This window comes from Arvicola amphibius, chromosome 8, assembly GCF_903992535.2.
Source record: "Arvicola amphibius chromosome 8, mArvAmp1.2, whole genome shotgun sequence".
Classification (NCBI taxonomy): Eukaryota; Metazoa; Chordata; class Mammalia; order Rodentia; family Cricetidae; genus Arvicola; species Arvicola amphibius.
Window position 1 is genome coordinate 40,229,024 of NC_052054.1, and position 13,846 is coordinate 40,242,869.

Consider the following 13,846-nt stretch of genomic DNA (forward strand, 5'->3'; position numbering starts at 1 on the left):
TATTCTATGTTTTGATATTTGGTCTTAAATTTGTTGAGTGGGAGTTTTGTTCCTTGGTTTTTGTTGCTCTTTTATGATCTTAGGACCATGTGCAGGCTGTTGGTTTTTAATGAGAGCATTTCTGGGTTCTGCCAGGTGTGTCAATGTGGGTTCCTGGTAGAACTTTTTTTGGTGTTGGGGATCTTAAGAAAGAAACGGGGATGTGCTAGATGTGTTGGGAGCAATGAGAAGGTCCATAGGAGGGAGGAAATCTGGGTCTGCTATCAGTATTTGTAGATTCCTCAGGGAATGGAGAAGAGAGAAGACAGATCCCTACAGGTCTTTTGTTACAGGTCTGGAGATGAACCTGGAAAACTGTAATTGGAGGACAGGAACTAGCATGAAGATTGCTTACCTCATTTTCTGGCCTGAAAGGGCAGTGGATTTCCAGGGAGTATCTAGTATGTTGGCAGCTGAGCCAAATGGATGGGTAAGAAGAAAGGATATCTGCTTAGTTTTCTGGGAGTAGGGGGTAGAGTGGAAAGAGAGACCAGATCAGCTGGTCTGCTACAAAGTTTGGCATAAAATTGGGGAATTGGGATTGGAAGATGAGAGGAAAGGGAGGTAACCTACTGTTTCCCTGGCTGGTGTTGTCCCCAGGTTTCCAGGAGGAGATTCTACCTTAAAAGTTTCAGCAAACTTTAAGTAAATGAGCATCTGGCAGAACAGATTATTGGTTTCTTAATAACGTTGATGAGTGAGTAACATGGAAATGATTATGCTTGTGTCTCATTTTGCAAGATTGATGACAAATTTTGGAGTTCTGATAATCGAGAACCATAAATACTTTCAAATACATCCTTAAATGTATTTATTCACCAAGCAATTACTGAATCTTTTAGGTAATTTGCATTGGAATAAGATCTGCTTTTGGTATAAAATTATATGTGTGTTTTGTTTACAGAAAATTTTATATAACATCTAAATCACAAGTTTATTTTCAAATATCGATATTAGTTTTCTATATGCTCTACACCTTGGTACATGAAGAATGATGGTAATAAATGTTGTCCTTATTTTATAGTATTGAATCACATTGTGTTCCATTTTCCATCAAATCCAATGCATCTTATTTACCTTTATATTTTATCTAAATATTATATTTCTGCGATGAATTGAAATTACATGATAACATAAGTGAAACCCTAGAAAAGTAGAATTAGAACAGGTTCAAGGTCATTTCAAGAAACGTCATATTAAAATACAAAGTTGTTGAGTTATAAAATATTATATCTAGAAAATACTCTTGTCTTTTATTCCTCCAACCCTTCACAGGAATATACTTAAAGTGTAAGAAATGTCAATACAAAAAGAATACATTTCTTATGGCTAAATATTTCCAATCAAAGGGGACTTAAAGACTTTGGTTTCAAAGCTACTTGTGTTCAAGATGTCTTCACCCAGATCTCTCCAGTTAACCTTCAGTACTATTTTTTTCCATTATTTTTGAGCTTGAAAATAATAGGTTACAATTTTATTTCTGGCCTCACCTACAATAAAGAGTTATAATAATAGTTTATATGGTATTTGATTAAATCACCAGCACTTGCTGAACCACATTAAGACAATATAAGCATTAATTTCTTTGCTTTTTTTTCATTAAACATTCAGAGCTGGGAAAAATGATCGGTTTTGCAAGTTATAGTTAAATAATCAGTTCACCCATATATAATCAATAATGCAAAATTATTTGATTTTTATTTGCCCACTACAAATACTACAGATTATAATATTACTCTAATTGAAGCTGTGTCACATTGGGTAGTTTCACGGTTCTCCCCTTCCACGTTTCTGGTTGTTTTATATCTTTTGTTCTACGTAGTTTAGTTTAATTCTCTTGGTTATTCTAATGTTGTTAGCATTTTCATGTAGAGGTTTTTTAATCTATGGTGAAACTTTTAGATATACTTAATTTTGAATTTCATTCACATCTTAATTTCATTGCCTTATTTTTCAGCAATTATAAAATATCCAAAAAATTAATCCTTCCTTTCCATTCTGAAAACTCATACCTGTGACTAAGCGTAGAGTTTTTTCGAAGTTAGTTTAGTTTAAAATGTCCTTTACTGTCTTTCTATTGCTATCTAGCAGCACAATAGTCAGCTTTTAAACTTACGGTAGCACCCACATATCTTCCAAGTTTCTTTCAAAGAGAGGGAATACGGCTATGGCTCTTCTACTTCGGAGTCACTCAAATCTGTGTGCATTTTCAAGTTTTCATCCATTTCCTTGATATATTTAGGTATTAGACATCTTACATTAGTGCTCTCATAAACTTAATACAATTTCTTCATTTTTTAAAATGCTATTAAAGCATTATGGGATGGACTCACTTAACTGTGCTTGAAGAGAAATCCTGTACTTTGCTTAAAAGGAAGAGATACTTGACATTCTTGTCCCAAATAACAACCTTATGAAGGACGACTAATAAAAACTGAGAGAGAGAAATTAGGTTTCAACCTTAAGGTCAGAAAAGCAAAATAACCAACCACTGGCTCTTACCCCTTCCTCAGTCCAAAATAGTGATCCTGCCTCCAAGAATCTCAGAATGAGATTGAGACTGAGAGCTGTCTCCTCCCATTTTATATTCCTGTCAAGGGCTGGAATTAGAGGCAGGCACCACTGGGATTAAGGGCAGGCATGTCTGGTTTGTATGGCCACTAGTGTGACTACTGGGATTAAAGGTTTGTGTTAACCCTGACTGGTCGGTTAGGCTGGCCAGTGGGGCTGCTTTACTCTCTGATCTTCAGGCAAGCTTTATTTATTAAAATACAAATGAAATGCTATGGCAATCCTGTTGACTGAGGTTTCTGTCCTGCCTGTTTCCCGCAGTTGTTCAGTCCCAAAGAAATCACACAGAGGTCTACATTAATTATAAACTGATTGACCTAGTATCTCAGGCCTCTTATTGACTCTTATAACTTACATTAGCCCATAATACTTTTCTGTGTTAGTCACATGGCTTGGTATCTTTTCGGCAAGGCAGTCACCATCTTGCTTGCTCTGTGTCTGGTTTCTTCTGTGTCTGAGTGATGACTGCAGACTCAAACTTCCTTCTTCCCAGAATTCTTGTTGCCCCACCTCTACTTCCTGCCTGGTCATCCAGCCTATACTTCCTGCCTGGCTACTGGCCAGTCAGCATTTATTTAAAATACAAGTGACAGGGTACAGATCATTGTCCCAAAACACAATCCTATGCCCAGATTATAGTCCAACTGTCAGTATTTGTGATTAAAGCAATCATAAAATCTCACAGCATGAATATGAGTATGTCTCCTTCACAATTTTATCACAATTATAAGAGTTTCTTATTATTATCATATAGTTTAATGACTCTGTCACTTAACAGTTTGGGCTTCACACAATAGAACAAAGAAGTTTCTTCACCCTTTAATAAAAATAACTAGCAAAGTGTACACACATTGTAAACAGTAAAATCAAAGGAAATAGATGTGTGCGGAATAAGAAGGAACAGACATCATAGCACTTCTACATAAGCAATGCTGCTATATGGCATGAAGGCATTGATTTTAAACTGAGATATGTGCTAAGAAAGGCAATGCTACAATGATACCTACCATGACTTCTACATCTTTCTTGGAGCACGTTTTCTGGGTCCTCTGTTATAACCAGTTCAATACTCAGATGCTATGAGACATTACTTGAAGTAGCATCTATTAAACTTAGAATATTTTGGGAGACCTTTCATTTCTATTTATATAAACAACCAATCCTTGCATTTATTAGTGGACAATTTGAAATTAATTAAAGCTATTTGTGAAATCACTTTGAGTTATTATTCACCAGTGTATTCTTTAGCTGCCACTTCACATTACTAGATGAATTTATTTCAGGATTTCTAATATAGATTTCTTCTTCATTAAATGAAAATTTCCTTATGATTTTTTCATCTATAAGCAAACCATATACTAAGTTCTCTCCTTCCTTCCTCCTTTCCTCCCTCCATCTCTCCATCCTTTCCTCCTTCCTTACTTCTTCTCATATCAAAGAATGGAATGATTATGGATACTTGTTTTTAATAACATTTTTAATTAAAAATGTGATTACATAGTAGCCTTCCACTATTTTTTCCTCCAGCCTTTCCCATGCCCAATCCCAGTCCCTTCCAAACTTCTGGACTTTTCATTTTTGTTATTGCTACAAATATGTATCAGATATACTGCTGACTCCATTCAGTATAGCATGTGCCTGATTTGTGATCTGACCACTTGATAATAAATAACCGATTCCTCCACGGATGAAGGCTAGTTCTGATTTTCTCAACATCTCTTGGTTACTTGCAGTTTTTAGTCTAGGGAAAGGGCCCTATGCTGTTTCTTCCCCTCACATCTATTGTATATGTTCTTGTTTAGGTCTTGTTTAGGCAATCATATTGTTGAGGTGGTGTGAATGAAGCTTCACTGTCATTTTTAGGAAACAGTCTCACAGCAGACACAGATTTCCTGATGCTCTGGCTCCTACAACCCTTTGTGCTCCCTCTTTCATGATACCCTCTAAACCTACTTACAGGAGTTATACTATTGATTTATTCATTGTGGAAACCCACAAGTAATTGTTCTGTACAGTTTAACTAGATTTTCAGTTATGATCTCTGTTGCACAGAGACGCTTTTTAGTTTAGGACTGGTTCCTATACTTATCTTTAGGTATAAAGAAAAGTATTTAAATATTATAAGTTCTGCTGATTTAGTAAAGTGGTGGTAGAAGGTTCTGCTCTAAGATCCATGTCCTCAGTAGTACTGGGGAGCTTTATAGGTTTCTAATCAGAGGCATACCTTCTCTCCTGCTGAACAGCTCTTAAATCTAATTAGACAGCTGTTGATTACAACATTTGAGTGTTACAATGTAGCTGCAAATACTCTCTATCCCTCCATTCCACTTATCCCCCTAGACTGGGTTTTCTCTGCCCACATGATTCTGAAGCTGCTTATGAAATAACCACTCTGAGGCTTAATATTAATTACATACTCTTTGACCTCAGGCTTCTTATTAACTAACTCTTACATTTTAAATTAACCCATTTCTATTATTTTATATTTTACCTCCAGGGTCGTGGTTTGTTACCTCTTGCTGCTTGAGCAGCTACATGGCATCTGCCTGACTCTGCCTTTTTTCTCCCTGCATTCAGTTAATTTTTCTCACCCTGTCATAGATCAAAGCAGCTTCTTTACTAACCAATGGTAATAAAACATATTTACAGCATACAGAAAGGAATCCCACCTTTAAGGATATTTTCCCATGCTAGTTGCGAGTGCATGAGTGTGTATATTTGTGCGTGCATGTGTGTGTGTTATAATAAATGCTATAGATAAAGAGCAGTGGGAAGAAGAAAGGAATTTAAATGTATAAGATCTAGGAGCATTATACAGAAAGGACTATTTTATGCACACATGTCATGATAGCACATAAGCAGTCTAATGGATGCACACATGTCATGATAGCACATAAGCAGTCTAAATGATGCACACATGTCATGATAGCACATAAGCAGTCTAATGGATGCACACATGTCATAATAGCACATAAGCAGTCTAATGGATGCACACATGTCATAATAGCACATAAGCAGTCTAATGGATGCACACATGTGATAGCACAAAAGCAGTCTAATGGATGCACACATGTCGTGACAGCACATAAGCAGTCTAATGGATGCACACATGTCGTGATAGCACATAAGCAGTCTAGTGGATGCACACATGTCGTGACAGCACATAGGCAGTCTAAGGATGCACACATGTCGTGATAGCACATAAGCAGTCTAAGGGTTACTTTTTATCACCACTGTCACAGAACTTGTGATGAAAGCAAGGTGAGGGAATAAAGTTTTAATTTTTTTTCAAGATTTGAGCATTTTTAGTCTACAGTGGTAAAATTCATGGTAGCAGGAATGATTTGCAACTTTGACAGTAGAAAAAAATGTGTCTGGTCAGTTGTTCTTCTCTCATTTTTTCCTTTCATGGCTGCTAAGCAAAAGGGCTGGCCTTGAGCTCCCAAAGCCTATCCTTATGACCTTATATTATCAACGATGCCACGTATCCAAAAGTTCCCAAACCACTCATGTTAATACTATCAACTGGAGACCAAGTTTCCAAACACACCAGGCAGTTGGGGGCATTTCACTTCCTAACCAAAATGAGATACATTTAGAAAGGTATTCCAGCTAAAGAGAGTGAATGAACTTTTTTCGTATTGGCTTTCATATATTGTATGATCTTGAAAATTACACAACCTCTATGTTTCTCAGTTTCATCATGTGGGAAATGATGTAACATATTATAACTGCTCTGGAGAAATAACTAAGAGTTAAGTAAGAGAAGAGTTGTAAAGCACACAGTAGAGTGCCCAGCACATACTAATACCATAAAGATTACATACACATTATACCTATATATATATATATATACATACATATACATATATACACATGTATAGATGCACATATATGTACACATGAATAATTATTTCTCTTTTGTCATCTTCCTGTAATTGGATAATGTAACTCATCTATAAAAACTACCTTTTAAGGGTTTACTCTTCTGATACACATGGAGGATTTTAATACACCAATTATTGGATATTTTTATTAGTGTCTGAAGTTACAACTTTAGCAATCTTAGGAAAGTAGACTTTCATCCTATATATCATAATGACTTAGCACCTAAACTTGCTGGCTTCTAGCACTCTGTCTAGATCACTATAGGGGTCATTGTTAGGTTAAAAGTTGTGATTGAGACTCCTCTCTCATTGTAGAATGAAAAGACTCCACAAAATGACTAGAATGTTATTATTCCTGTCTCCCATGAAAGAAATAAACTCTTTGTATATATTTTTGCTAAGCTTGCTACTCTTGTGATTCTTCTGAGGTTAATCAAAGTTTTTCAAAAGTGTGTGTTTCAAAGATCATGTTTGGGTACTTCATGGGAACTAAGTTGTGTTAAGGAAGATAAAATATTGTTCATATATCATTGTCTGTTAGTCCTCTGTGAAAAATAGATTGGAGAAAGTAAAAGGAGCATGCTATTCACGAAACATTTGAACCACACATGGCAATGCTGTCTCCTGATCTGGTGGAAAAACACAAAGTGAAACTTACCCAGTGGATGCTAATCATTGACACCTAGTTCGGATAATCCAATAGTGTGTACATTTTAACAGCCTCAGTATTTTCTCATGTAAGACTACTTTTGATCTATAATGCAAACTAATAAGTAGAGATACATAATTTTCCAAAGTTATATAATTAATTAGTCATTTTCATCATTAGCATATGAATTTCAATGCTCAAAGCACAGATTTTGTAATATTTTTGCAGAATACTGAATTGGGACTCACACTAATTAAAAGTCTGACAATCAATAATGATAATAACAAAAGTATTCTGAGAGTACATACTGTGCTCATTAACTTGCAAGTTATCTCATTTAATCCTTGCAAAAATCTATAAGGATAATTCCTGTTTTTATTTTTTAAATAAAAAATGAATTATTTTAAAATTAAATTTATCAGTGCTGAAAATCTGCACATTTTAATATTATGTTTAGCTAAACCTTCTTTATCACTTTCACCATTTTCATTTTCAGTTATTAAAAGTTATCATTTATTGGCCCTTACCTCTTGGAGTAAAAACTATTTTTATGTGCATGAATGATTTTCTTGCATGTATGTCTTTGTGGCACATTCATGCCTCGTGCTTTCAAAGGGTGTCAGATCTCCCAGAAATGAAATTACAGACAGTTTGAGCTGCCATGTGGGTGCTGGGAATGGATGCAGGGTAGTCTGGAAGAGCAGCCAATGCTCTTAATCACTGAACCATCTTTCCATACCCAAAGCTAATTTAAAAGCATAGGTCTAACAACTAAGGCGTACTGAAACTGGAGAAAATAGCTTTATCTGGGGAAGAATACATCATTTGATTATATAATACCAAAAGGTCAGCCATTAAAAATACTTACACACACACACATGTGCATGTGTGTATATACATATATGTATATATTTACATGCATATTCGCACACACATATATATATGCGTGTAACAACAATTAATGAAAAAGAAGTCATAAATTGGAAAGAGAGCAATGAGTTGTTTGTAGGGAAGAAAGGGAAGGGAGAAATTTAATAATTATATCATAATCTCAAAAATTAAAGCAAAAGGTACAAGCCTGAATATATCATTAATTAACTCATATATCAAACAACAGGCTATAAAACCATGTCACAACCTTACCCTTACAGTAGGCAAGAAATAGGATTTAAATTTCTCTTAATGGAAATCTCAACAAGTTATAAAGTAGAACTGAAGATATTGAAATTTAAAAAATAAACATTACTTTGTAACTTACCCTATTTTTATATGAATACATCTACTTTAAGAAGTCTTTCTGAAACAGGACTTCAACATATTTGTAACTGAGACACAGTCCTCATGAAGAGACTATAGGCTTTGCAGGGACCTCAGATCTACACAGTAGAGTCACATGTTGTAAGCACAGTTTACACAACTAAAGGCCCAGGAGTCTTGTCAGAAGTATAATTTCTTTATACAGAAAATACATATGTATATGATCATAGTTTTCAAATTATTATTCTTTTTTATTAAATTGTATAATTTTACAAATTTTCTCCTCCTCCCCTCCTTCCATTTTCCTTCCTCTCCCCCCTATCCAGACCAAGGAGCAGTCAGGGTTCCCTGCTCTGTGGGAAGTCCAAGTTCCTCCCCACTCCATCCAGGTCTAGGAAGGTGAGGATCCAAACAGACTAGGTTCCCACAAAGCCAGTACATACAGTAGAATCAAAACCCAGTGCCTCTCAGTCAGCCCCTGCTGTTGGCCACATTCAGAGAGACGGGTTTGGTCGCATGATCCATCAGTCCCATTCCAACTGGAGTTGGTGATCTCCCTTTAGTTCGCTGACTGAGAAGCAAAGGACATTGGCGCTGGGCTCTGATTCTTCTGCATGGACGGGCTCTGTGGGAGCCTTCTCAGCTTGGTGGATCACCTTCCTGGACCTGGGGGGAGTTGGGAGGACCTTGGACTTAGCATAGAGTGGGGAACCCTGATGGCTCCTTGGCCTTGAGAGGGAGGGAGGGGAGGTATGGGTGGAGGGAAGGGGAGGGAAGGGGGAGAAGGAGGGGCGGGAAGGGGGAGGAGGAGCGGAGGGAGGGGGAGGAGGAGGGAAGGAGATGGAAATTTTTAAATATATATAAAAAAAAAATAAACCATGAGAATGAAAAAAAAAAAAAAAACCCAGTGCCATTGTCCTTGGCTTCTCAGTCAGCCCTCCTTGTCAGTCACGTTCAGAGAGTCCGGTTTGATCACATGCTCCATCCATCTGTCTCAGTCCAGTTGGCCTTGGTGAACTCCCATTAGATCAGTCCCACTGTCTCGGTGAATGGACGCACCCCTCATGGTCCTGACTTCCTTGGTCATGTTCTCTCTTCTTCTGCTCCTCATTTGGACCTTGGGAGCTCAGTCCAGTGCTCCAATTATTATTCTTGGGGTTCCTTCAGAGTTTCTGCATGAGCTTGCTTCAACATTCACACATAATTTTAGCTGGTATCCATATAGCCATGTTGCCCCTATTGTAAGTCCTTGTTAGTATCTAAGTCATGTTTTCTTTGTATTTCCTGACTGGTATATTTAGACTACTTAAAGGCTGTATCTCATAACAGAAGCAGAAATATATTATGAAATGAATCAATAATTCAAATCCCACAATCCAACAGTACTCTAATTGACTTTATTTTGTTTTTAAGAACAACTTTTGACATTTTAAAAAATTTTGCCACCCTTTCAAATTCCATTTTAAAAGACCTCTAAGACCCTTTGATGCTAGGCAACTACTGAAGCACAGGAGCTTGCTCTACCATGTGGAGACTCCCAGTAGTGCCAAAGTGCCACGAGATAATGCCGATGGGGTTATTGTCTCTGTAAAATGATTGTGTGCCACATAAAATAAATAGATTCTTCCATTTTAGCCGGGCAGTGGTGGCACATGCCTTTAATCCCAGCACTCAGGAGGCAGAGGCAGGTGGATCTCTATGAGTTAGAGACCAGCCTGCTCTACAAGAGCTAGCTCCAGGACAGGCTCTAAAGTTGCAGAGAAACCCTGTCTCGAAAAACAAAAAAAAGATTCTTCCATTTTAATAGATATATTTGAAGATTTATTAAAAGCAAAATTGGTAGCTAGTTTAATATATCATTTAAAAATATAATAAAGTGTATTTGTTTAAGCAATTACAAGTTTTATTGATCGGGGATAGCTTGGTAGTAGATTATGCCTAGTATGCATGAGGTTCAATCCCCAATATCCCTGCTCCCCCAAACGGTATAAATTTCCATAGCTAGACAAAACTGTATTTTGAGGGTAAATAATATATTAACAATAACTTATGAGTGTCTTAATATATTGCAAGTAATTAATTGATGCTTTAATACATCACAATAGGATAAACTATTATTTAATAAATTTCATGGACTTCATAGTACATATAAGGAAAATACATGGTATTTTCATAAATGACTCTATCTTATAAAATATTACATGATATATAAACTATCTTATTATATACATGCAAATAGCTATAAGCACAGATGTAGAATGATATTAAAGGAAGACTGACAGAGCAATTTTAGGTAATGAGAAAGAATGGGTTTCAGATAAAGGGACACATAAATTATAAAAGAAGACACAAAAGATTGTTTTTCTAGTTTCAACTGTTATAGTTTTTCTTATTTGTGATGATATTAAGTAAGTTCATAACAATGTAGTTAATCTTGAGAGTGTAAAACCCTAAGAAAGGCTGTGTGGTAGTGGAACATACCTTTAATCTCAATACTCAGGAGTCACAGGCAGGCAAATCTCTCTGAATTCGATGCCATCCTGTCTACAAGAGCTAGTTCCAGGCCCGGATCCAAAGCTACAGAGAAACCTTGTCTTTTTAAAAACAAAAAACAATCAAACAAAAACCTTTAGAAAAAATTTATAGATTTAAAACTGCTGTTCTTACTGTATGGACATTCACTGTTATGCAAAGAGCTCAGAGCTGGATTTGTGTTTGATAGTTTACTTAATTCAGCTGTGTAATGGTTTTTTTTGTAAATATATAAAACAAAAATATTGGCTAGAAGAGTAGACATATATATTCTATATATACCATCCACTGAAAAGGAATTTCCTAGAATGAAAAATATAGAATCTTAAAAAATGAATATTTAAGCCGGGCGGTGGTGGCGCACACCTTTAATCCCAGCACTCGGGAGGCAGAGGCAGGCGGATCTCTGTGAGTTCGAGGCCAGCCTGGTCTACAAGAGCTAGTTCCAGGACAGGCTCCAAAAAAGCTGCAGAGAAACCCTGTCTCGAAAAACCAAAAAAAAGAAAAAAGAAAAAAAAATGAATATTTACATGTACAAGCATAACTATGAAATACCAAATGATACTATAAGGAAACAAAATAGGAAAATATGCCAATGAAGGAAAAGCTTCATTGCATTCAGTAGAAATGGTACTTGGTCAGACATGTGCTGGAAATTATGATAAATTGATGTATGTTCATGAATGGATTACAGCATTAAAGTAAAATATTTTATCACACTTCAATAAAACTATATCCAATGTTTGGCTACTTTGGAAGTAATAAAGCTTATATTTAAGACATTGAATAATTTGTCTATATATGTATGTCTGTGTATTTGCATGTGTATGTTTTTGCATATTTGTGTGTGTAAGTTCTTGCGTTTCCATGTGTATTTGTGTTTGTTTATGTGTGTATGCATTTTTATGTGAATGTATATGTATTTGTGTGTCTCAGTGTATGTGCATGCACACAGGTGTGCATGCATACACATATATGTATGTATGTATGTATGTATGCATGTATGTATATATGTATGTATGTATTTGCCTGTGTGTACATTGACGCTTTGCATGTCTTTGTGTGTTTGAGTATGTATGTGTAGATGTGTATGAACATTCATGCATGTGTGTGTTTGTGTGTGGACATGTGCATATTGAATCAAATGGGTGGAGGCCAGAGGACAACCTCAGGTGTTTGTCCTCACATGTTACTTTGTTTTTAGAAAATAACTCACTGTTATCTTACCAAGTTATCTGGTCAGTTAGTTCTCATGCCCCAGTTCCTACCTCATGTTTCCTGTTAGGACACTCTGGGATTACAGAAGTTGTGCTATTTGTGTCTTGCTTTTACATGAAATGTGGATAATCAGAATTGAGATCATCAAGTTTGATTCAAAGCACTTTATTCACTCAGTCATCTCCCCAGCTTGATTAAAAATTTTTGTAACTATCAATTCTTCAATCCTATCAAAGACCTAAGAAGGAAAATAATATTACCTGAGTAAACAGGAAGTATGAGCAAGTGACTTTCAAAAACAAAAAAGAAATGACAGAAACAGCTGGCTGCCTGGACAGTCATCCAAGGTCTCTCTGCATTGTTAGAGCATCCAACTTTGGCTATTGGTCTGGAATAACTGACAGACCATTTTCAGAAGCAAGAACATTTGCAAGATTGTCTTACCCTGCCTTTGCAAAGTTTGTAATTTACTTTTCTTTGTGCCCTGTTTGACTGAATTGGACCCAGTATTTACTGTCAACAGTTGAGGCAATATCAGTTTCTTGCCCAACAGGCCAGTTTTGCCAAGAAGAAAATAAACTCTATATGGAATCTCCTCGTGCCCATTATCCTCTTAGAAATAGATCAGAGCTGCAATGAGCAGATGTACCTCACTTCAAAAGAATTGTAGTTATGAAAATGTTAAAATGCCATATTCTCTTTGTCTTTGAAGTATTTGAGGATTACCTATCTATTTGGATATATTTTTGGGCATCTAGAAAACATAATCAGACTACAATTTTGACAAACATGGGTGACTACTAACCTGTAACTCTTATTAACCTATTTAGCTTAAGGACTAATGTAAGAGGAGGACCTGCTTGTTTGTCCTGCCCTCCCGGCTAGCTTACATCTGAAATAACCACACAGAAAATGTATTAATTAAAACACTGCTTGGCCATTAGCTCTAACTTTTCATTGGCTAACTCTTACATATTAGTTTTACCTATCTTTATTAATCTGTGTATCACCACAAGGCAGTGGCTTACCAGAGATTCTAACTGGCATCCATCTCCGAGAGAGGATCCATGGTTTCCTGGACTCTCCCTTCTTCCTCCCAGCATTCAGTTCTGTTTTTTCCACCTACCTAAATTCTGCCCTATCAACTAGGCCAAGGCAGTTTCTTTATTCATTAACCAATGAAAGCAACACACAAAAGGAAGGAACTCCTACACCAATTAAAGTGTTACATTATAAAAATAAAGAAGATGTAGGGGTAACTCCATATGCAAAAATAGAAATAGATATAAGGACAATAACCTCAAAATTGTGATAATATACAAAAATATCTTAAGTAGAGATAGAACTATACAATGCAGTATGACAAATAAGCTTTATTTGCATCAGTATACAAAAATATTCTAAACAGAAGCATAAACATGTATATATAGTATAACATAAGTAATCTTATATTAATATCAATATATTAAAGCATCTTAAACAAAAGTAGGAACATTATATAACATAACAAAAATAATTTTGAATTTGTATCAATATATAGAATATCTTAAAGAGGAGTATAAAATATATGCAGTATAACAAAAATAACTTTAAATATCTACTAATACATAAGAATCCATACCAATGTAAATTATATTTTGAGATTAACAAATTTTTTTGGATTAAAGTAGATTCAATAATCTACCCCTTTTTT

General features: G+C 35.8%; 1 protein-coding gene across 1 annotated transcript in view; it reads left to right on the forward strand.

The window, feature by feature from the left end:
* Positions 1–223: 223 nt before the first annotated feature.
* Trdn (triadin) overlaps positions 224–13,846 on the forward strand; it is a 340,388-nt gene continuing 326,765 nt past the window's right edge. The window contains exon 1 of the mRNA XM_042055567.1: positions 224–469. Within this exon, the coding sequence (XP_041911501.1) occupies positions 224–469 (246 nt within the window). The remainder of the gene's footprint in view (positions 470–13,846) is intronic.